This window comes from Lithobates pipiens, unplaced genomic scaffold, assembly GCF_037356315.1.
Source record: "Lithobates pipiens isolate NorthernLeopardFrog02 unplaced genomic scaffold, aLitPip1_a1.2 Scaffold_16, whole genome shotgun sequence".
Classification (NCBI taxonomy): Eukaryota; Metazoa; Chordata; class Amphibia; order Anura; family Ranidae; genus Lithobates; species Lithobates pipiens.
The window spans coordinates 461,357,698-461,383,279 of record NW_027507748.1 but is presented as its reverse complement, the minus strand read 5'-3'; the positions used below and the strand labels follow the sequence as shown (position 1 = coordinate 461,383,279).

Genomic DNA, 25,582 nt, shown 5'->3' with positions numbered 1-25,582 from the left:
AATGTCGCATGGCTGGGCAATTGTTAGTTAAAACAACACAGTGCCGTATTACAAAAATGGCCTGGTCATTAGGGGGGTAAATCCTTGCGGTTTTAACCAATTGCTGCCCGCCATATAGCAAAATGACGGTGGAAAAGTGGTTTCAATATCCTGACCGGACGTCATATGATGTCCAGTAGGACATCAAGTAACTGCGTGCCCCTGGGGGGTGCGCATCGCGGCGATCGGTTTAGCGGTGTGTCAGTCTGACACACTGCAATGCCAATATAGGTAAAGAGTCTCTGATGGAGACTCTTTACCATGTGATCAGCCATGTCCAATCACGGCTGATCACAGTGTAAACAGGAAGAGCTGTTGATCGGCTTTTCCTCACTCGTGTCTGTCAGACACGAGTAGAGGAGAACCAATCAGCTGCTCCTCTGACAAGATGCTCTGTGCTGAATAATTATTATAATATGCCCGCACTGGACCACCAGGGACACCACTAGGCCCACCAGGGTTGTCACCACCAGGTATGCCACCCTAGACCACCAGAGATGCCAATCAGTGCCCACAATGGATGCCAATCAGTGCCCAAAATGGGTATCACTGATTGGCAGACATTATTGTTTATCACTGATCGACCTCGATCCATACAATAAGTGCCCATCCATGCCCATCCATGCCACCTATCAGTGCCCATCCATGCCGCCTATCAGTGCCCATCTGTGCCACCTTTCAGTGCCCATCAGTGCCACCTATGTGTACCCATTAGTGCTGCATATCAGTGCCACCTATCAGTGCACATCAATGCCGCCTATCAGTGCTCCATCAGTGCCACATATTAGTGCCCATCATCAGTGCCCATCAGTACCACCTCATCAGTGCCACTATCATTGGTGCCACCTCATCAGTGCCCATCGGTGCCGCCTTATCAGTGCCCATCAGTACAGCCCCATCAGTGCCTATCAGTGAAGGAGAAAACTTACTTATTTACAAAGCTTTGTAACAGAAAAAAAAAAAAAACATTTTTTTTTTCAAGATTTTCAATCTATTTTTTTTATTTGTTTAGCAGAAAATAAAAATCCCAGAGGTGATCAAATACCACCGAAGAAAGCTATATTTGTGGGAGCAAAATGATAAAAATTTAGTTTGGGTACAGTGTTGTATGACCGCGCAATTGTCATTCAAAATGGGACAGCGCTGAAAGCTGAAAATTGGTTTGGGCAGAAAGGTGTATAAGTGCCCTGTATTGAAGTGGTTAAATGGTTAAAATTGTCTTGATGCTGAAGAATTTTACACTGCTGTATCATCTGTGTTTTTTTCATTCTCACTGAGAGTTTAAAGCGGCAGGACAATTTAGCATCAACAAAAACAGTCAAAGTGGGTCTATTGCCATTTTTTCTAAAAAGCATGTAACGTCCATAAGGCTACCTGAAAAAAAAGCTTTTTTTTTCAAACTCAAATAATCAGATTGGGATGCTGCTGCTGTATGCAAGCCAAGATAATTCTAAAAGAAACATTCAATCACACAGCCAAATATGCCAGCACACACTGGGCTCAATTCACAAAGTGGTATTTACCGCTTTAAGAACTGCGATCAATACCTAGCATTTTCCAAAAATGATTTTCAATTCAAAAAAAGATGTCTGTGTGTGTGGGGGGGGGGGGGGGGGTTATCAGAATCTGGAAGCCCCTTTAACAAGAGGGCTCCCAGGTCCAGACCCCCCAATCTGAATGAGTAGGGGCACCCCTACTCATTCACCAAAAAAAGTGCAAAGTAAATAAAAACACAGCCAGTTTTTGACAAGGCCTTTAGTGAACCCCCCCGCCCCCCAAAATAAATGTTGATCCAGCGTTAATCATGATGAACACTGGCTACTGACCCAAACGGGAAAAAAAAACCCTACCAGTACAATGCCGAACAACTGCTCCGCCACCTTCTGTCACTAAATAAACTCCACCCGATGTCACCAACGGGTGACCCCGCCCCTTACAATGTCAATGACATCATCGGCCCAGCATGCCCCGATCAGTGACATCATAAGGGGGCGGGGTCGCCCAGTGACATCACCTCCTTTAGTTTATATATCAGTGGAGGAGCAGTAGAGCTGTCATTTGGTGAGAGCCAAGCTTTAGTGCGGGTCCTTTTTTCTTTGTTTTTTGGGGGGTTTAAATAAAGATCAATAACTGGATGTGTTTGTTTTGCACGTTTTTGTTGAATGAGTAGGGGTATGTACCCCTACTCATTCACATGGTTAGCAGGATCTAAGGGGCCCATCTACCCCATGTTGAGAGCATGTAGCCTGCTATGGTTCAGGAGGGGGCGGGCGCTTAATCACCCCCCCCCCCCCATTCCCAGCCTCATGGGCTGTATGTTCGGATAAGGGTTAGGTATAGATTTTGGAGAGAACTCTAAATCATTTATTTTTTTAATTTTAGCTTGAAAATCCCCTTAAAATCCATACCAGACCCAAAGAGCCTGGTATGGTTACCCCGTGCTTTTTTTTTTTTTTTATGTAATCACGGTAATTCTTTTGTTTACATTTGGAGAATCCACTGACAGCAGATGAGGCATGGCTGTTAACTGGCTGTTAACCTCCCTGGCGGTATGATTATTTCAGATTTCAGGTGCTGAAAGCGGTACCATTATTTTGCATGTAAATTTGTCCAAACAAGAGTCTAGTAGACATCCCGGGTATGATAAAGTTTGAAACACAAAATCATAAATTATAATATAATAAATAACTATAAATAATTATTACAGATAATAATATAATAATAATAAAAATAATTCAATAATGTAATCAAATCAAAAACACAGAAATTTGCTCAGGTGCAAAATTGTCGCTGTCATTACTTTTAATGTTTGGTGATGAATTTCCCCACAAATCACTCAATTCAATTCATCGCTCAATTTTGCGAGTAATTCAAATTTATTATCGCTGTTTTCTAGCTGGTCTAAAACCATTTTTGACGTAAACTGACATCTCCAGTTTTCTGGCAAAAAGAACAGTATTTATAATATAAAACTGCATGCAGGACACTGGACAGACCACTAGGGACAAAAGGGATGTGTAATTATTTGATACAGTACTGTAATCTGTAAGATTACAGTATACTGTATCTATACTGTGTTTTTTACTTTTTGAATTTGGCGACGAGCTCCGTCCCTGTGCGTCGCAGCGCTCGCAGGGAATGGAGCTCAGCACTGTGACAGATCGAGCGAGACACGGCGGCTCAAAGATCACAGCGGGGAGACATCGCAGGATACAGGGGACAAGGTAAGTAAACCTCTACATGGATCCTGCGATGTGATCCCGAATCTGGCTCGGGAATACCGCTTTTGATACTGAAATCTCACCCCGAGCCAGACTCAGGAATACCACCAGGGAGGATAAGGACACCGGTGGGTGCTGGCACCCTAACATGCAGCACTAATTGAACATATTCCTTATATAATAATATATGATAATTATAATAACGTGTGCCTAGACCACGACTTGTTCAACAAATGTATTTATTTAGTTTAGCGAATTTACCTTAGAGTCAGTTTATGCAGTATTTATCAGGCATTTTTTACTAGTGCGATAAATACTGTGTAAACTGGCAGTGAATAGAAATTTTGAATATCGCATGAGATAATTGGAAAAAATGTGTCACGTGATCCAGTTATACCATGCAATATTCTTTAGTGAATTAAGCCACTGTCACTAAGCTTGTCTGTAAAAATTGTACTGTTCCCAAAAACCATTTACAGCTTAAATATATACCCATTGGTACATGCCCCCGATGAGAGTACCCAGCTTCTCATGCATTTTTTACAGTGTGAATTAAACACTTTGGTTGCCACCAACCTGGCTCATGTCAACAGTAACAGCTGGGGGGGGGTTCTAGGTATTGTTATTGGTCAAGCCTACAGGTATGTATACTTGTCAAGCGGACTGTCAGCTTTCTAATAGTAGTGAATTGGGTGGTCGTAATGCACTTCTGCAACTACTAGATCATTCAGAATATATAGAATATATAATATGTTTGCAGTTTAACTAACCTTTAGCCATAAAATGTGAATTTTAAAATGGCTCTGACAGCAAAAGGGTTAATGTGATTGTAAAGTTTCCTTTTTATTCTATTAAAAAAAAAAAAACATGTTATACTTACCTGCCCTGTTTAGTGGTTTTGCACAAAGCAGCCTGGATCCTCCTCTTCACGGGTCCCTGCCTGGAGCTCCTGGCCCCTCCCTGCTCTTGAGTGCCACCACAGCAAGCAACTTTGCAATAGGGGCACCCTTGCCAAGCTGTAGCTCTCTATGTCCATTCAGACACAGAGCCAATGCTCGGCCCCACCCTGCACCATCCTCTCTCTCTTCTCATTGGCTACCTGAGTTTGATTGACAGCAGCGGGAGCCAATGGCCTCAATGCCATGTCTCAGCCAATCAGGAGGGAGGGATGGCCAAGGCATTCATGGACATCGCTGGATAGAGAGGGGACTCAGGTAAGTATGAGGGGGTCTGCTGCACACAGAAGGCTTTTTATCTTAATGCATAGAATACATTAAGATAAAAAAACCTTTTGAGTTTACAACCACTTTAACACCAAAATGCATTCTATAGCACTCTCCTATAAGATCAATGTTAGTCAATGCTAACTTCAGAAGATACGCCAAACTATTGGTGAGTCAAACAAGGGTTGATTCACCCAAAACTATTCAAGTAATGAAAATGTTAATATATATTTATGCAAATGTATTCAATAAAGTAATAATAAATAATAAAGTTTAGTAACTAAAGTATAATTGAAAGCATAAATGAAATGTGAATATTGAATATTTATATATGACTTTGCTAGTCATTATGTCCAAATTGATGTTAACTTCTCTCTCCTAAGACAGAGAAAAGAGAGTCATACAAATGTAGGTGTTTGTTTTTAAGAACTGTCTTATAGATACTGTAAGTTTAGGAGCATGTAAACTGACAAAACATGACAGAATGAGGACAAGTTGCTACCATTCCAGCATAAATCCTTGGACGAGATCATCATCCCTTCAAATAATATCATACCTTTCTCTCCCTGTTCTCCAGGAAATCCAGGCAGGCCTCTTCCTGGTAAACCTTAAGATAGGGTACAATATTATGTAAGTTTCAAGAAAAAGTCAAAACTCACTAATTTAATAACAGTGAAAAACATGCAAAACAAAAACAGTAAAATATAGCTGGTCAGTATAACAATATTAAAAGGCTCATTTTCAGTCCATATATGCAGTATATATATATATATATATATATATATATATATATATATATATATATATATATATATATATATATACAGTATCTTACAAACATGAGTACACCCCTAACATTTTTGTAAATATTTTATTATATCTTTTCATGTGACAACACTGAAGAAATGGCACTTTGCTACAATGTAAAGTAGTGTAAAGTAGTGCTTGTATATCAGTGTAAATTTTGTGTGGCCAACACTATATTCCAGCACTGCCTTAACTCTCATGGGCATGGAGTTCACCAGAGCTTCATTTTCATTTTGCCACTGGAGTCCTCTTCCACTCCTCCATGATGACATCACGGAGCTGGTGGATGTTAGAGACCTTACGCTACTTCACCTTCCGTTTGAGGATGCCCCACTGATGCTCAATAGGGTTTAGGTCTGGAGACATTCTTGGTCAGTCCATCACCTTTACCCTCAGCTTCATTAGCAAGGCAATGGTCATCTTGGAGGTGTGTTTGAGGTCATAATCATGTTGGAATACTGCCCTGCGGTCCAGTCTCTGAAGGAGGGGAATCATGCTCTGCTTCAGTATGTCACAGTACATGTTGGTATATATATAGACAAATCCAAGGATTGCTGCACTTAAAAAATGTATTCAAGTATTAACATACAAGTAAATTACATATCGTTCCAGTTCAACAGTTTCGGGCTCTAAGGCTTGCACCCTTCTTCAGGTCTAAACAAGCTTTTACATACAATTTACTTGTATGTAAATACTTGAATAGATTTTTTTTAAGTGCAGCAAACCTTGGATTCGGATCTATATATGGCCATTTGGAAAGGCCTCATTGCTTGCACTGGAAGACTACTGTAGTGCCGTTTTGGAATAGAACGGTTGTCTCACTGGCCCAGAGGAGGTGACATGGAGGGAGAGAAGGCTACTGGGGAGAGAAGCATGGTGGATTCTTAGACTAAAAACTAGATCGCCTCAGGAGTTAAACCTGAGGTGGGATCTGCACTTACATTATGAATGCCTTACCCCAGAGACTCCTGTCTCTCTTTTCCTTTCTCTCTTCTGTTTTCTTTTCACATATCCAGATTATTATTTTCATCTTTTTTATTTCATGTTTTTTATTTTATTTTATGGTGTGCTTTCTTATGCAAATGTCTATGAATGTATGCACGTGTGAGTGTATGAATGTATGCACGTGTGAGTGTATGAATGTATGCACGTGTGTGTACATGCATGTGTTTACATGCATGTGCATATTATCACAACAAGGTGTGTGAAAATTAGTAGTATACACATGGATCACCCTATACGTATTGCAGCTGATTCTCTTTTTTGGATAATTGCCTGTGGTCAATTAAGACAATGAATGGGTGGAGCCTGTGATCTTTGGAGCTACTATTTATTTCAAAGTTTTATGTCTGTAATGTGGTTATGACTAAGGCCTTATAGGCTGAAAGGCATCAACTGACTTAATCTGCATTTATTCACTGTGGCTATTGCATAAAATGAAGAGATTTTAAGAGCAACAACCAGTGTGCGGATCATTTTTTCTACAGTACTGTTTGTTGTCTCACCTGTGAAGCTATATATATTATATATATATATATATATATATATATATATATATATATATATATACAATATAAGGCATACATGCACACATATCAATCTGTATATTTTTTGTGGTTATAAATGATATATGATACACAGATAGGCTTTGCTTCACCAATAATTAAATGTATCTAATGACAGGTCTCACCTTTGTACATCAACTGCAAAGCTACTTGCCAATGATCTAAAGTGATTTGCTAGCAATTAATCTGGCATGGTTTCCATTCAATTTGTATTGCAGTAAAAATGTAACAAACCCCACCTCCCACCACCACCTCCCACCACCACCTCCACACTCCAAAGATTTCCATGCAGCACACCAGGCACACAATGGTTGATAGTATTATATTTCTGTATCCCTTTCAGCGTAAGGTTTTCATGCTTTGAGAGGGATGTCACATTATCTAGGCATGCCTCTTGAAGCCAACTGCTGTAAAGGTAGAGAATCTGTATGCTTATGGCAACCAAGACTGAGATGAGGTGTTATATTTATTGTGTGGACAGTATATTTATTCTTTTTTCATTGTCCAAAGACACAATTATTTCTTACTGGTGAATTAGTACAGGGCCACGAAAATGGGTCAGCAAACTGCTAGTGGGTTGTAATTTACCCTATTTGCCTTTTTCCAATTGGCAGATGCCTTATATGTGGAAAATAACAGATGTCAACTTACCGTGGTCACCCTTTTCACCAGGTGCTCCTGGGATTCCATCATAACCAGACTCACCCTTTTCTCCAATTGAACCAGGAGGTCCCTGGATTCCAGGTTCACCTAGAGGGATATAAAACCATGCATGAAATCCATCAAATAAAAAACAGGCATCTACAAATTTGAAACAATATGCTTTAAAAAATAGGTATGGGGGGGGGGGGGTAAAAACACATATGCAGCACATCTCTGCCAAACAAGCATATTTCTTCATGTTTTATTCCTAAAAATCTGCAAATACAGAAAAATACCTGGTAATGTATCAGAAATCCACTCAGCTCTCCTAATGTAAGTTTACAGAACAGCATTTTGGTGGACAAAATAATGTCAGCTGTTTTTTTTTTGATAAACGGATAAACCCCACCAATTTTTCTTATCTACAGAATATATGTCCTAATTGTTTTGTAAGAACTGGGAGGGCTAATTAGAAAGTGTGAACAGAACACAGGACAGCTCTTAATTTCTGAAATGATTAACAGGCATTTTTTGAACTTATTGAACAGATATACTATAACTAAATAATTTCAATTGTATATTTACCCACCCAAAAGGGAGCAAATAAGAGAAACTCATTGTTAGGGTTTACATACACTCTAATGTACAGTGCGCCTACACTGTCACAAAGCACCTACTGGGCTGCAATGGTAGCAGTGATTTCCTAGCTCATGTGCACATACTAGCTCTGAGGCACTCAGACTAAACCTGATTCACTGCAATAGAACTAGCATGCAGCATGTGAATTGGCAAAGAGGTGCTTCTATGGTCAAAAGGTGAAAGGTGATTGCTTACTTTAGGTTATTGCACTTAGTATACAGTGGGGTCCATTTATAAAAATGTACTGTGAGAATACCTCAAGCATACACACAGTCATCATAACTAATCCCCGGTATCAGCTAATATGTTTGTTTCTGTGATCAGCAGCTCCATCTAGTGGTCAATATGCAGTATCTTCCTAAAATACGCCATATATTGGGAAAATATTGCACTATGGCCACTAGATGGGGCTGATGACCATAGTAGACAAATTGCAGGGAATACTTGTGATGGCTTCTGTTTTTATGCCTTGAAGCAGGTAATGGCACTAGTTAATTAGCACTGACCTTGGTGCTGTATGCTGACGCAATGTAATAAATATGGTGCCATTGAGTAAATAGTACTACATATGGTACATGGGCTACAAACACTTATATGGTCTGACTAGTCAGGATGCATGTTTTTATTCTTATCAAAGTAAACAATGGCTTAAACAAGCTTTATAAAACAAAACGTTGATTAATCTCACTTCCCAATCTATCACCTCCACTGGACCCTTGGATTGTATCATGTCACTTGTTACAGTATTGCCCATATGTTGGTTAGAAATGCTTGACAATCAAAAAAATGTAACAATGAAATAAAAACATTCCAGAAAAAAAAAAAGAAAAAAAAAGTTAAAATTAGCCAATGTTTTCATGGATATATAGAGATTTTCCCGATCTCTTTTTAATTCTTTTTTTTCTTTTATTTTTATGGACTGAATTGCATGGTCACAGGTATTTTTGTATAAATACTTTATAATATGATATCACTAAATCCATAGGTGCCAACAGGCAGGGAGCATTTGGAGGACATTTTCCTGCCACAGCAAATGACATGCTACAAGACTATAACCCAAAAAGGGACATAGGCAACTATGAATATCTAGTTACTTTTTCTTCTGATTAACAAAAATAGACAGTTAATATTATTTGAATATGTACAGTATATGTCTATACAAACCAACAATTGTTATAGATTGATTGTTATAGGCATATATATTATCAGCCAGGACTATAGCCCTAATGGCCCATATAAATGCTTATGCTATCTCATATGCAGTGGCATAAATATAGCCATAGTGGTACACACAGTTACTATAACACCAGGGGTAGGAGGGGGGCCTCATCAGGGAGGCACTCAAGGAAAAAATATCCAGGAGAGAAGGACTGAAATCAGGCTTCAGGATAGTCATCACAGATTCATCTTTGTGCAGTAAGCTGTCTTACAGGCCCCATGATGTATAGTTACGCCCCTGCTTATAGCCATACTAAAAATGTTTGTTGGTTGTAGGTTGGGCATTATATGTACCAGCTTTCAAATGATCACAGTAATGATAATTTGATTTGATGGAAGAAATTACTTTACCTGTTTGACCTTTTAATCCAGCAGCACCATCCAGTCCAGGGAACCCTTTAGCTCCCTTCTCTCCAGGAATTCCTGGACTACCTGTAAGATAAAACATAGTTCAAAAAAAGTTAAACTTCCACCAACTTTTCCTTATTATGTTTGAAGACAGAAAATATAACTTACCTGAATGTCCTGCAGGACCTGTTGATCCCTTTAAACCTGGAAACCCAGGCATCCCAGGGGCACCGCTGTCACCTTTTTCTCCCCTTTCACCTGGAAAACCTTGTTGACCTGGGACTCCAGAATCACCCTGTAGTCAAATGTATTGATAAATACACTTTTCTCAATTCTTCTCATATAGTAAGTAAATCATAGAGAATGTAGTCATTAATACATAGACATTACAATTATTGAAATTATTGTTTGGTGTCCAACTTATTTTAAGTTTTATCAAAAATAACCTACAAATTCAATCCTGCAAACAAATATATTGTCATCTTTAAACAGTCTTTACCCTAGAGTGTCCCCTAAATTTAGTTATAAAAAAAAAAAACTTAATGTGATTGTAGCTGTTTTAGTGCAATTGTGACAGAGAAAATTGAGTACTGTCCATGATACTTTTTTTATTTGCACTAGCATACAATTTTTCAGGACAAGCTTTCGGGGTATGTCCCCTTCTTCAAGGTCCAAGGGGACATACCCCGAAAGCTTGTCCTGAAAACTTGTATGTTAGTGCAAATAAAAAAAGTATCACAGACAGTACTCAATTTTCTCGAAAAAAAGAAAGAAAAGAAAGAAAACAACAATTAACCAAAACTCAAGTTTGTCAAACACTGGAACAGACAGAAATGGGCAAAACGTGAATCTGCCTCAGTAGTTGATAAGTTACAGGCAAATGCCACAGGATCACAGCCCACCACTACAGTAGCTATGTTGAGAAGAGCAAGTGCAAGTAGGAGAAAAGGTGGGCAGGTGATTTGGCCAAAATATTAAAGTTTATGTAATCTCTTGATGTATTTTTCAGTTTGTTTGACTTCACAGTATCCATTTTTATTAAAGTTTATGCAAATGCTAACAATTAACTTGTGCTATCTGATACATTTTGGTCTGTCTACTATTAAAAATATATTCCGGATCTGTTGGATAAGTGCAAAAAAATGCCTGCTGATCATGAAAGGCATTCAAAGCTGTCACGTTGTTTGGGTTTTCTATTGTGTTTTCTCTTTTTGTGAGTCTGATTAGCCCTCCTAGTTGTTATACTGGACAACAGAATGATTGATGTCTATGTTTCAGAGACTGGGAGAGAGGAAGGGTTTAAGTAGTTTACAAAATATAACCAGGGAGAGATGACACCACTCAGTTCACATAAAAGGCTGTGTGTTGTCAGCCAACAACAGGACCTGTTTGCTGAGTGCATTTCTGGCAAACTTTTTAAGGGTCTTCAAATGGATAAAACATGGGGCAATGTGCACACATTGCAGAAATGTGTTGCATATACTTTTTAAAATTTTGCTTTGAATTACATTTTGGGCTTTCTTTTTTTTTTGTGACTCTGCTGTGATGTTTCTTAGCTGGAGATTCTGCCTGTGAAAAACTTCTTGATGCTGACTGACAATTTTAAGACGCTACTTCCCAATTAGCAGCACCATTGCCAACTTGCCGTATGAGCTCATTCCTTTGGCTGCTGGGCTGAATATCACAGGCAGCCCAATGACCAGCCACAAGAAGTTGCATGGCAGGGTGACAATGCTGCTAATTACAAGGCACTGCCATAGCATTTTCACTTTGCACCAGAAATACGCAGATTTACTAAAACTGGTGCACTGAAAATTTGGTGCAGCTGTGCACGGTAGCCAATCAGCTTCTAACTTCAGCTTGTTCACTTGAACTTTGACAATGACACCTAGACGCTTGATTGGTTTCTGTGCAAAGCTGCACCAGATTTTATACCATGACGTTTTAGTACCGTATATACTCGAGTATAAGCCGAGATTTTCAGCCTCTTTTTTGAGGCTGAAAGTGCCCCCTCGGCTTATACTCGAGTCACCGCTGTCTGACTGCTCGATCAGCGTATCGAGCAGACAGACGGCGGACATTAAAATTCAAAAGCCGCGCCTCCTTCTCCGCCTCCGCCTGTGATAGGCGGAACACTGAATTTCCCAGCAGTCAGTGTTCCGCCTATCACGGACATCCGCTCATTCTCATACTACGGACGAGGATGAGAGGATGTCCGTGATAGGCGGAACACAGGCTGCTGGGAAATTGAGTGTTCCGCCTATCACAGGCGGAGGCGGAGGCGCGGCTTTTGAATTGTAGAATGGCCGCCGAGAAGAGCGGCGATCCTGGAGCGGCGATCCATCGGCACGACACGGGACGGAGGAGGCACGGGACGGAGGAGGCACGGGACGGAGGAGGCACGGGACGGAGGAGGCACGGGACGGAGGAGGCTCGGGACGGAGGAGGCTCGGGACGGAGGAGGCTCGGGACGACGGCGGCTCGGGACGGAGGCTCGGGACACAGGTAGGCTGGACACACACACAAGGCTGCACGGACACACACACAGGGATGGATGGATGGATGGACACACACACACACACACACACACACACACACACAGGGATGGATGGATGGATGGATGGATACACACACACACACACACACACACACACACACAGGGATGGATGGATGGATACACACACACACACACACACACACACACACAGGGATGGATGGATGGATACACACACAGGGATGGATGGATGGACACATACACAGGGATGGATGGATGGATGGACACACACACACAGGGATGGATGGACGGACACACACACAGGGATGGACGGACACACAGGGATGGACAGCCATGTCTCACCCTCGGCTTATACACGAGTCAATAAGTTTTCTAGTTTTTTGGGGGTAAATTGGGGGCCTCGGCTTATATTCGGGTCGGCCTATACTCGAGTATATACGGTAAATAACCCCTGAAGTATTGATAATGACCTTCAGGTAAGAAAATTTGCAATGGATTCACAAAAAACATTTTGCTTAGGAAAAATTTATATATTAAGACATGATGTCAAACATACTGCAAATAGATTTTGGGTTTACTTACACTTAGATTACCACAGATTCAACTCCTCACATGTATCTGTCGTTAATCTGACATGACAATATTTGTTTTTTTTATAGGTAACTGGACTTTGAACGGCGATACTGCTCTTTGCACTAATAAATAAGCCCAACAACAATGATCTAGTATATTTTCTGCTTCTATGTTTTGTATTGTATGCACAAAGTTAAAGTTTACCTTTCCAAAAAAGATACCATGCGTTTAATTGTCCCCAGTAGATAAAAAAAAAAAGTTCATCTTTGAAATAAGGAGCTTATTTTAAAAGTCATGAAGGTTGTGTGAGGTTTTGAGTGGCCCTCCCTGTCATGTCTAGATGGCAGGATGCACTGGAGGCTGGGCGCACACCCCCAGTACCACAACAACATGTGCACTGCCTTGTTCAACCCCCCTCCCCATGGTGTGGTGTGCTCTGTCACACAGCTCTGAGCTTGGGCACTGCTACAAGAAAGGAATCACAGTGGATAGAGTATAGAACGCAGTAGAGTATGAACTAGTGCAAGTCATGGGCCAGGAGAGACATTTGCAGCAAAATGCATAGATCAGCCTTTCTCAACCTTTTCAACACAGAGGAACCCTTCAAATAGTTCTCTGGTCTTGGGGAACCCCTGCTAAAAATTTGAAAACTATAACTCATGATATATAAGTGTGATGGTCAGTGAGAAGAAAGGTCCTTACACTTGTGGTCATTGGGAAGAATTACCTCCTTACAGATAGCTAAAAAGTTCAATGGTGTCAGTGGGAACTTATCTGAGAGGTAGAAATTGCCCAATGCTGAAGGAACCCCTAGCAACCTTTGGTGGAACCCTAGGGTTCCACTGAACCCTGGTTGAGAATCACTGGCCTAGATAGTGTGAATGTCAAGGAATTGGCAACATGTAGTGTCATAGTTTATCAATACCTGAAAAGGTAGAAGTTTCCAGAGAGAATTTGTGGTTGAACATGTAAAATTACCCATAAATCTTCTAAATGGTTGTTGAGTAATTTACAGTATTTTTTACTCAAATGTGAAATAAAGAGATCCATCTTCTGAAGCCCTAGCCTAACAACAGCATTGGACTAGTATAGAATACTTGGTATGTGGCTGTATTCATACAGTGCTTTCAGCAAAAAAATGTGTACTATCAGTAGCCAAATAGTAATAGTAGGGATTCTCCTTATTTGCTTCTGAATACCTTTTAAGGCCACTAAGAAGACTGATACAGCATATAATGTGTCTGTAAACTATGATTCATTTTTGGTGAGGCAAGTGTTTTAAAGTTGATATAATTGCGGGATTGATTTAGCAAGTAAAATAGACAGTTCAATTTACAATTGAAGTTGTACTTTGAATGAGAATTTTTCCAAGTGCCTAATGAATCCACTACTGCAAATAATGTATATTTTCTTTGCACACAATTAGGTATTCTGTTCAAAATGAAATTTCACTACATTCACTAAGCTCTGGAGCATATTCCCCTGTAAGGTGTAACTTGCCTTGGAAAGTGTACAGTCAATTTTCTTTCAATAAATCAGCCCCTAAATATATATCACTGTACGTACCTTTAATTTTATATCAATATTTCAATCTCACTGTATTTAAGTTAAGGTTTGTATCAATATATGCATCTTACAGTACTTACCTTTGACCCTGGAGGTCCAGGAATGCCAAGACCTGGAGGCCCATCTTCACCTTTCAGCCCCTTTTCACCTTTGATCCCAGTTACACCTGGTAGACCTGGAGTGCCTTGAATACCATGTTCTCCCTTTGGTCCAGTGGATCCTATATATAAATTTAGCTTCAGCAATAAACCATGACATAATACCATCACTGCTCCCCTAACACTTATGTTAAAAATAAAAATCAAGGTACATATATTAATGATATGTATTATATGTACTACTTTTCATACAAGATAATATTGCCTTATAATGCTTAGTTTACAATTATACTTTGATAGTAAATTATCTCTACCTGGTAAACCCATTTCTCCCATGGATCCTTTTGGACCTGCAGTTCCTGGACTTCCTGGCACACCATGACTACCCTTGTCTCCTTTGTCTCCTGTAAATGTATTACATTAAAGTAAAAAAAGAGAAAGCAGACATTTAGAAAAACTGCTTTCTCAAAACGAATCTGACAGATAACAAATGGACATATTGAGTATTGAGTATATTGAGTAAAAAATAAATATACAGTATGCAGGAAATATAATTTACCTGGTTGCCCTGGCATTCCTTGATCTCCATCCTTTCCAGGCATCCCAAAGCTTCCTATTTCACCCTTTGTCCCCTTTTGTCCTTCAATACCAATGACACCTAGAAAAAAAGCAACAATGTACTGTACTTAACTTTTGGTTAGCATAGGGAAGGGTTAACACCCCTGTAATTTTTGTTTTCCTAGTCTGGACCTGCTTAGTTACTCTATGAAGCTTTTTATCCAGGATAGGCCACAGCCTGGTCTTAATTTTTTTTTCTAATATTTTTATACCTGTTATAAATATGGGGAGCACATAAAGTATAACACTGGATTTGTTTAGTGCCCAGTTAGATGCAAATGTGCTTTGTCAGATTATTTATGGTGTAGAGTGACACATTTTTGCCAAAACTTTACCTCTGTCTCCCTGATCTCCCTTTTGACCCTTCATGTTTTCCATGGGTGGAAGAGATCCTGGTGGTCCTTGCAGTCCTTCTTCACCCTTTTCACCTTTAAAACCAGGAAACCCTGGCTCGCCACGGATCCCGGGAGAACCAGAATCACCTGAATACCATAAGGACAAACAATTCAGTTTTCATGATCCTACATCAGTTTACACACATACCAACATTCACAATATGCATGAAACTGAAAACGTTTCATCTGTCTTTTTTCCCAGGACCTTGCATTTAAAAACTATTAAAATAATCTGAAATTATAAAAACTGTGGCAATACATTGTTCCTTCAATCTAAATTCTTACCCTGCTTAGCTAGTATATAATCTTTCTTTGCAAGTTGTGATATAGGTTTTGTTTAAAGCCCTCAATGCAACAATATACACTCACCAGACATTTTATTAGGTACACCTGTTCAATTGCTTGGTAACAATAATTGCTAATCAGCCAATCAAATGGCACCAACTCAATGCATTTAGGCATCTAGATGTGGTAAAGACGACTTGTCCCAAAAATAGAAAATATCCAGTGAGCAGCAGTTGTGTGGAGGAAAATGCCTTGTTGATGCCAGAGGTCAGAGGAGAATGGTTTGAGATGGTAGAAAGGCAACAGTGACTCGTTACAACCAAGCTATACAGAATACCATCTTTGAATGCACAACACATTGAACCTTGAAGCATATGGGCTACAGCAACAGAAGACCAACCCGAGTGCCTCTCCTGTCCGCTAAAATTCAGACAGGCTCACCAAAATTGGACAATAAAAGATTTCAACTGTGAAAATCTGATTGTAGAGTCAGAATCTGGCTTAACCCCTTCCCGCCGAGCGTATGCAGATGTGCATACTCGGCTTCCGGGGGGTATACCGGGATGATGCCCGCACCTGCAGGCATCATCCCGGTACCGTTTTTTTCAGCAGGCGATTGGCTATCCATCCATAACAACCGATGCGGCTAAAAGACGATTGGCTGTTATGCCGGAGGAGCGGGAGGGGACGGCCCCCCTCCCGCTGCCTTCCGCCGCTGTTACCGGTGCTCCCGCTCAATCGGGAGCACTGATTCCATGTCCGCTGCCTCCGGCTGCTGGGGAGGAACTGGAACGAAGCCGTAATCAGCTTCGTTCCAGTCTCCTCATAGTAAACACGGAAGCAATGTCATGATGTCACTTCCCGTTTACTCGGCTGCCAATAGCGCCGCTTTAAAAAAAATATCCGGTATTCAGAATCGCCTATTGAGATTTTTAGGTACCGTACTTTGTCGTCAATCCACAAGTGCATGCAATTATAAAGTGTGACATGTTTGGTATCTATTTACTCGGCGTAACATTATCTTTCACATTATGTAAAAAAAATTGGATAATTTTACTGTTTTGTTTTTTTTTAATTCATGAAAGTGTCCCTTTTCCCAAAAAGTTGCGTTTAAAACACAGCTGCGCAAATACCGTGTGACATAAAATATTGCAACAGTCGCCGTTTTATTCTCTAGAGTCTCTGCTAAAAATATATATATAATGTTTGGGGGTTCCAAGTAATTTTCTAGCAAAAAATATGGATTTTAACTTGTAAACACCAAATTCCAAAAATAGGCTTAGTCATGAAAGGGTTAAACAACATGAAATCAGCATGGATCCATCCTGCCTTGTATCAGTGGTCCAGGCTGGTGGTGGTGTAATGGTGTGGGGATATTTTCTTGGTGCACTTTGGGCCCCTAAGTACCAGCATCATTTAAACTCCACGGCCTACCTGAGTATTGTTGCTGACCATGTCCCTTCCTTTATGAATACAGTGTACCCATCTTCTGATGGCTAACTCCAGCAGGATAATGCCCCATGGCACAAAGCTCAAATAATTTCAAATAATTTCTTGAACATGACAATGAGTTCACTGTACACCAGTGGCCTCCATAATCACCAGATCTCAATCCAATGGAGCACCTTTTGGATGTTATTGAATCGTGGATGTGCAGCCGACAAATCTGCACAACTGCGTGATGCTATCATATCAATATGAGCCAAAATTTCTCAGGAATGTTTACAACACCTTGTTGAATCTATGCCATAAGGAAATAAGGCAGTTCTGAAGGCAACAGGGGGTCCAACCCGGTATAAGTCAGGTGTACCTAATAAAGTGTCCAGTGAGCGTATTGTGAAATCAGTGAGTTCTGTTTGTGTTATTTATATTACGATGTGTAATATATTCTTCAAGTCCAAAGCCCACTGACTGATCAAAAAAAAGAAGTTTAATTTTATTCAACCGAGCAGGCTGAATGAAAAAAAAACATACAGATTGTCGTACTAACACATTTGATGTTAGTGTAGCGATCTCCATGCTGAGCTATTATGTTCTGACAAGGGGCTGCCCCCCCCCCACTAGAACACACTGATCAGCACTCGCAGACATTGGTTTCTGTCAGACAAAGAGCTGAGTTCCTGCTGAACCAAGTATTTTTTGCTGATTTTTGGCCCACGTGTATCCAGCTTTAATTTTGACACAGCTTGTTTTTACAAGTTTATTTATATTTGCTATTGCAATAAACATGTAGATAAGCCACTAAAGGGTGCTTTAGTCCAATTATTCTGTCTCTGTCTACTAGCACACATGTTCCGAAAATCTGACAAATAAATACTGCTTTTGATGCGATCGTACGATAATCAGATTGTTAGTACAGAGCTTTCGAGAGCTGATCATGACAGTTCATCCGCTATTATTCGATTAGACAGGCACAAAAATTTTCCTTGTGCGATACCAGATCGTACGATTTTCGTTTAGTCAGTACAGTTGTCATCCGAAAATACAATACTAAAGCCGCCTACACACGGGCGGACTGTCTGTCCAACTTAGTCCGCCGAAACACATTTCAGCAGACAGTCCGCTCGTGTGTGGGCTTCAGCGGACTTTTTCAGCGTACAGTCTGGCGGACTAAGTCTTTCGGAATTTCCGTAATATTGTCCGTCCAACTTTGGTTTCAGCGGACAGTCCGCTCGTGAGTAGGCTAGTTGGACGGACTAAGTATGGCGCATGCTCAGAAAGGATTTACACGGCAAAAGGTTGCATTGCTGTGTATTGGACTTCCGATTTCTAGTCCCGTCGTACGTGCTGTACACGTCATCGCGCAAGCTTTCAACGGACTGTTTGTTCATCGTGTGTGGTCAAGTCCGTTCATTCGAAAGTAGGATGGACTGTCTGTCGGATTGTCTGACGGACTTAGTTGGCCAGACAGTCCGCCCGTGTGTACGCGGCTAAACACATTACAACACGTGACATCAATTCCGATTTTTTTTTTTTCTGTCGTACGAGAATTTTCATGACTTTAGTAACCAATTCAATTTCTACTTGTGACTATTAAGTGAAAAAGGTCAGACAATCTGTCGTCCGATTTTCGGATCGTGTGTACAGGCCATTTTCGACTGTTAGATATCAGTCACATGGGAATGCATTGTTTTTAATGAGTCAGCTGTCTCAGAGACTTGAAGAATGTCAGATTGAGCTGCAAATCACAACTATTGCTCAGCATTGTGAAGGGGGAGGCAGAACCTGTGTATGCAATGAGCAAATGTGACTGCCCCCATGTACATACAGTATATATCCTACTATATTGGATGAGATTGTATTCTGTACTGCCCTCATGTTGTATAGTGCTGCACAAACTGTTGGCTCTATATAAATACTGTATTATATTATTAAAATGACAAATAAATAGAGAAACAAGGTCTTCAATAGATTAACAATTAATACTATTAAAGGCTATACCAAACTGATCTCTTAACATATTTATCTAAAATAAAAGGTAAAAAAGACTGCACATTTATTTTCATATGAGAAATCTCTGCTTTATAGCTTTTATATTGTGGACCAAAACACCATTCAATAAATATGAAGATTTAATTTACCTTTTTCTCCGGATAAGCCTGGATTTCCTGGGGAACCTGGCTGTCCAGCGATTCCTGGAACTCCCATAAAACCCATTTCTCCTTTTTGGCCTAAAATGAAAGACAAAAAAGCAAACATTTTCTTTACATCACATGAGCACGATGGACCCCAAATATAAAATATCCATACCAATAGACCGCAGATTCTCTGTTGTATACTAATGCACACTATGCAGGTATGGGAAGCTCATAAACACTCTGCTGCTTTGCAGTCTCCATGAAAACCTCCTATGTCATCCCTTAATAACCCAGCATTTGGCCCTGCTTTCAATTCCCGCTCCTGTTTTCAGGCATGGTCTAAGGTTGGGGTAACCAAAGTTTCACAACTTATTTCTGGTCAAAAAATTCTTCAATTTTCTTCATTACAGCATACCCTTTAATTACCTTTAATCGAAACATATAGATATCTTCAAATATATATATTTTTTTAAGCATTATAAGTTCCCTAACAGTCCATTGCTTTTGTCTCCATTCAAATCTAGGTGTAAAAATTATCCACACTCCCTGGGAATGAGATCACTTATTTACACCATGTTACTTACCCCGCTTACATCTTACTCCCAACTTATACTCAACAGTGATTGAGAGTCCTGGGGATAAATTAAGAAATGGAGACTAGTCCCGTATAGGGGAAACCGTGAAATCTTGCTCCCACAATGTACTTGCAATAGAAACTACTTATAAAGTTATGACTTGCTCATATTTGGTTCATACCAAAATTGCGCACTTTGTCCCTGGTTATCCACTCACCTGTATTTGAGATTGAGGACAGATGTAGACTTTCTTTCACTTATGGGTGTCATGCCAGCTGGCTCAGCAGTTCTGTTCTGCTGTTTTTTACTCTTGACTACACTAATGGGAGAGGAAATCCATCCCAAGGAGGAATACGCTCTTCTTTGTAATAGCCACCCCAGCACATTCAAGGTACAATTTAAGTTTATGATTCATGACCGCAGGGCTTATGCTACATGAGAAGGTGGAGGCCAGGATATCTGATATAATGCAAAAATATTCAGCCATTTGCTATCCTTTGTTCACGCTTTTTCTTCTATTCGGAAGAGACAGAGGCCTATTTATGGAATCTAGTTTTTTATTTAAAAATAGATGAAATGACTAGTCTACACAGAAGAGAACATAGGTGTATACTGCATATCCCAATTCAACTTTTCACATGTTCTTTTTTAAAATCTGTGCAGCATAGAAATGTTTTTCAAATGCGCATAACCACGTTAGAACTAATATTTTAAGAAAGAGGAATAGGAGTATCTGCTTCAAATGTTAAAAATAAAGATATTAAAACGTTATCTAATTCTTCAGATATTGGGCTTGCAAGCTGTACCGATAAAAGAGTCATGGTTAACATTGGCACTAATGTGGAGCTGTGTTTACACCTGAACCTGGCTTGAAAATTTTATATTAGCATATACACATACTATATATGATTTAGCAAAGGTGTTATTAGCTAAGTGGCATGATGTTCCAACTGATGATTGGTATGAAACATCAGGTTACCTTGAAAACCTGGAGCCCCGTCTTTTCCTGGTGGACCCGGTTGTCCAAGCAAACCTGGCATACCCATGGACCCAGGCATGCCTGCTTTTCCCTTATCTCCTTTTGGTCCTGGCATATCTGCTCCAGGGAATCCAGGATATCCTCTATCTCCTTTCTGTCCAACAGGGCCTGTAAGTAACATTGCATGGGGATATTATGTGCTAAATAAACAGTATCTGATTTTCAAATCTGTGACAAATTGAGTAAAATACACCATATACAATGCACAATTATTAAAGGTATACTAAACATCAAAGAAAAGTAATACTACTAACATGAGCAACTAAAACACTAAAACATTAAAATCAAGATACACTGGTGAAAAAGTACAGCAAATATAAATATCAATTTTAATATGTAATTTTTTCCTAGGTACATTTTCAGTTCTAATACACTTTGCATCCATTTATATAGATTCAAGTTTTAGCATAATTTATGTTTTTCATTTAAAAATGCAGGCTAGCTGCATGGAAACTTTGGAATATGTCTTTCCAAATATTGTTTATTTTTTTTTGCTATTGAAATTGTAATTGAGAATCCTTATAAAAAATGAAAAAAGAATCACATCACGTCATAATAAAACCTTTATAAAAATTGCAAAACTGGTGTTCACAAGTGTTCTTTAAACCTTGTTTTTTCATATAAAACAACATCCAAAAAGAGAGCAGGTCAACCGACATCGTAAGAATAAAGAGTGAAGAAATCCTTGTAGTAAATCCTGTTAGACAGCATGCAGCTGCTGTCTCTAGCATGCATCACAACTGACAAATTTTAAGGACAGACCCGCTTCATCAGAGCTCTTGTGAACAGAGTCCACCCCCAGTGATGGTGCACACTGGAGACAGCGGCTGCTTGTCATTTGCGAATACTGTTTTTCCTTTTGTGTTATGCAATACTTGTGTGCTTTCTGTTTATTCTATAGTGTTGCAATAAAACAACACTGGCATTATACTAAGCTTTTATTGTGTGTGGCATTTCCCTGCAATACCCAGCATGAATCCTGGAGAATTTTTAGGATGCATTAAAGATACTATACATAATTTCAGCCCAGATCAGGTCTGTTATGAGTAGCTCCTGAAATAAATTAGGCAATTGTGCTTTAAAACAAGATTGTACTTTACCAATACTAGCCAAAATAACTTTTTTTTAAATAAAAGGCACAAAGGAAGACTGCTAGTACAGCGCTAGGTGCCCACACAGCCAATCACCTACAATAAACAATCCACAAATTACAAATAGGTATTGCAATTTTGAAGTCCATCTCACCATTATACAGGGATTCTGTTTCTAGTTTTGTTAGTATCTTATGCCTTGTACACACGGTCAGAACTTCTGACGGAAAAGGTCCGATCAGATTATATTGTCAGAAAATCAGATTGTGTGTGGGCTCTATCGGACTTTTTCCATCGGAAATTCTGATGGAAAAAATTTGAGAGCAGGATCACAAATTTTCAGACAAAAAAATCAGATCGTACTTTTCTGATTGTTTGTAGAGAATTCAGATGGGACAAAGTGCCTCGCATGCACAGATCATATTACGAGACCAAAGCTATTGGCTACTAGCCTCAACATAGTTCCGTCATAACGAACGAACAATCGGATTTTCCAACAACTTTGTCCGGCCATGTGTATGCAACACCAGTTTAGGACAAAATCCGTCTGAAAAAAACTGACGGATTTTGTTGTCGGAATGTCGACCGTGTGTACAAGGCATTATAATGTAAATGTCTCAATTTGTGGTATGTTTTTTGGCTTGTAGTTTTTTAATACAGTTTTCTTCTGGGTGCACTGCAAATGTATCTCTTAGCACCAGTGTATCAGATTCAATGTATCCCACTTACACCGCAAGTGTTCACCATTTAACACCACATCATCTATGCATTTTCCTATTCACCAACCCAACACTTTTAAAATACCTGATTATTGTTCTGCAAAAAAGAATGAGTTTATTGGCAAGTTAAGCCGGCCATACATACATTGAATCATGGCCAGTTGGGACTGGCCGAATTTTCGATCCATGTATGGGCACCCTGATTGTACTCAAGTTGATCTACCAATCAACTTGTGCACAACCAACCTGTCGGGTTTTTTCCACATGATTAGTGCCGCTGGCTATAGCCAGCAATGCTATTCATTGTGTTCTACCAGTAGGGAAGGCTCCCCATTGGCAGAACACAATAGCGTTGCTGGAGGGATTCCCCGCATCAACACAGTGGGGGAATTTTCTTTCCTTCCCCCCACGGTGGACTTTGTGAGTGAATTTTTGCTTTCCAAATAATTATTTAGCTTTGTGAATGAGGTGAATCTCTGCTGACCTCCATCACCTTAATCATGTGCAAGCAAATATATTTATATATTTTTACATTTTCCTTGCAGGTGATTTGGTATACTTTGCAAAGTGCATTTTCAACACATTTACTAAGCTAAGGAAAATTTCCCCTGCGAAGTGAACAGCATCTTTGCCTTTAGTAAATCAACCTCTAAGTATATATTATGCTATATTGCTAAGCTATTTTAAAGTTAGTGCAATACTTACTATTCTGTTTTAATAAAGTGCATCTTTTACTACACGACAGGAAGTGTATTTTTTTTCTCTGTCCCCTTATTTATTACAATATATTCTATCACTTTATGGATATTAAGGGAAAAAGAATGGAGTGTAATAGATAGAAAATAAGATCGGGTGACTGAGTCCCTTGATCAAATTTTAAAAGAACCAGGAAATGCTCCCAGGATAGTGGAGTAGGAGGACAGGAATACATCTTCTCAGGTTGGTGCCTAACAGTTTGGTGCCACTTCAAGGATCTGAAGGCTGGATTATAGACAGTATGATATGGTGCTAACTGGTGAGCATTTTCTGGGTAAGAGAGATAAAATCTATTTCCTGTAACCCTTAAAAATCTTTTAAAACCATTCAACTGTCCACTACTAATATTTAGTTACCTGGAACTCCAGGAGATCCCTGTGATCCTTGAGGCCCTGGTTCTCCATGTGGACCAATACCGGGTGCACCAGGATTACCTCTCATGCCTGTTGCTCCAGCAGGGCCAGTCTCACCTTTAAGGAAATATATACATTTTATTTTCTTTGAACCACAACATATAACAAAGATGCAAAACTTTAGAAGATAAAAACCATATGTCACTACTGTAGAGGCTCTGTGATACAGTTAAAAGTAAGGTAATTTATATTTTCTATAGATGCAAAATAATGTCTCTCCCTCTCAAATCTTTGCTTTTTGCAAATTGGCATTGTGTGCTGTTGTTTTACGTTTGTGGTCTATAAGGACACTCAATATTTCTCTATCATTGATTGCAACCGATGCATAACTTCACATTTATCCAAACAGAACCTCAATTGCCATGTAGTTGCCCAATCAACCAGTGTGTCTTTGACACATTGGTTGAGTCATTGACCAACTAATTGACCGACTGAGTACATAAGGTCTCTAAGGGAGTTTTGTATTCAGTTACAAAATTGTTTTCACATTTTTTTTTAAATGACATACTTTCCAGCTATAAGGAGTTGCTATAAGGCTTTATCATAGTCCGAATAAATGATATTTGTTTTTGCTTACTTCCACATGAAAATATAGATTTCTTGGAGACAAATAAATAAATGAAAAACATAAATCACAATATGCTGGCTATTGATTATTTATTTGTTTTCTTTTTACATACTTATAAAACCCCAAACATATGTTTCCTGCAATGAAAGCTAAACTTTCAGGTCTATAGCTACTGAGTGGAGATCATTTTTTCAACATAGGTGGGGTATTTGCTTAATGCCAACCTATTGGCACCAAGTCAGTTTTTCTTTTTTAATTCATTGTAACTCTCAAATGCAAGAAATATGTTCATTTTATGTTTAGTCAAATTACAGTTTCTGGTCATTTTTTTTTTTAAAACTAGATGTCACACATTTTAATTTCAGTCTTTCATACTTATTGCACATATAAATAAATTGTTTATTGTTTTTAAATGCATTGGATACACTCCCATTTATTTATTAAGAATATTTAATTGAAAAACATTCTTTCTAGGCAATGTCCTTCAAGCTGATGCATTTGTTTTACATTAAAGTGGTATTAGACCCAAAAGCAAACATTTATTGTATTGTATTTTAGCAATTTTTATTTTATTTAGATGTGATGGCTGCATTCATTTTCTTTTTTAGGTTTCCTATTCTATTTTTCACTGGATATCCTGCAATTAATTCTGTTCATTTTAAACAGAACAAGTTGTGGATGTAGCAGTTGGAGGGTTGAGACAAACCATTTAACAGAGACAGGGGGGCTTATAATGACCAACTTCATCTATTTAAAACCTTTATCCCGAAAGGAAAAAAAGCTGTTTGCTGTAACTGCTTATAAAGCATTAGCTGGAGTTTGACTTCAATTTGTTAGTGTATTTAAATCTGCTAATACATTTAACATTACCCACCCCCTAGACTGGCAATGCTGCTGTTCAAAGTTGCCCCCTGTGCTTATTCATCCTGAGTGTAGACACTCTAATACAGGAGGTATGCTATGGGCCAGATCAGGGCACAAAGCCTAAAATATACCGTACCTAATGCAGCCACTACATCTAATGATTGGTAAGCTGCGATGGATTACATTTATAGTTTTGTATTAAAAAAACATTTTAAATGATGTCATGT

At 39.3% G+C, this 25,582-nt stretch overlaps 1 protein-coding gene across 1 annotated transcript in view; it reads right to left on the bottom strand.

Moving 5' to 3' along the window:
- The window catches only part of COL4A1 (collagen type IV alpha 1 chain), a 215,832-nt gene that overhangs the window by 15,713 nt on the left and 174,537 nt on the right, over positions 1-25,582 (bottom strand). Inside the window, exons 31-41 of the mRNA XM_077482895.1 lie at positions 23,867-23,980; positions 20,885-21,052; positions 19,334-19,423; positions 15,408-15,554; positions 15,014-15,112; positions 14,769-14,858; positions 14,437-14,576; positions 9,871-9,997; positions 9,706-9,786; positions 7,507-7,605; positions 5,040-5,090 (exon numbers count right to left, since the gene is read on the bottom strand). Coding sequence (XP_077339021.1) covers positions 5,040-5,090; positions 7,507-7,605; positions 9,706-9,786; positions 9,871-9,997; positions 14,437-14,576; positions 14,769-14,858; positions 15,014-15,112; positions 15,408-15,554; positions 19,334-19,423; positions 20,885-21,052; positions 23,867-23,980 — 1,206 coding nt within the window. The remainder of the gene's footprint in view (positions 1-5,039; positions 5,091-7,506; positions 7,606-9,705; positions 9,787-9,870; positions 9,998-14,436; positions 14,577-14,768; positions 14,859-15,013; positions 15,113-15,407; positions 15,555-19,333; positions 19,424-20,884; positions 21,053-23,866; positions 23,981-25,582) is intronic.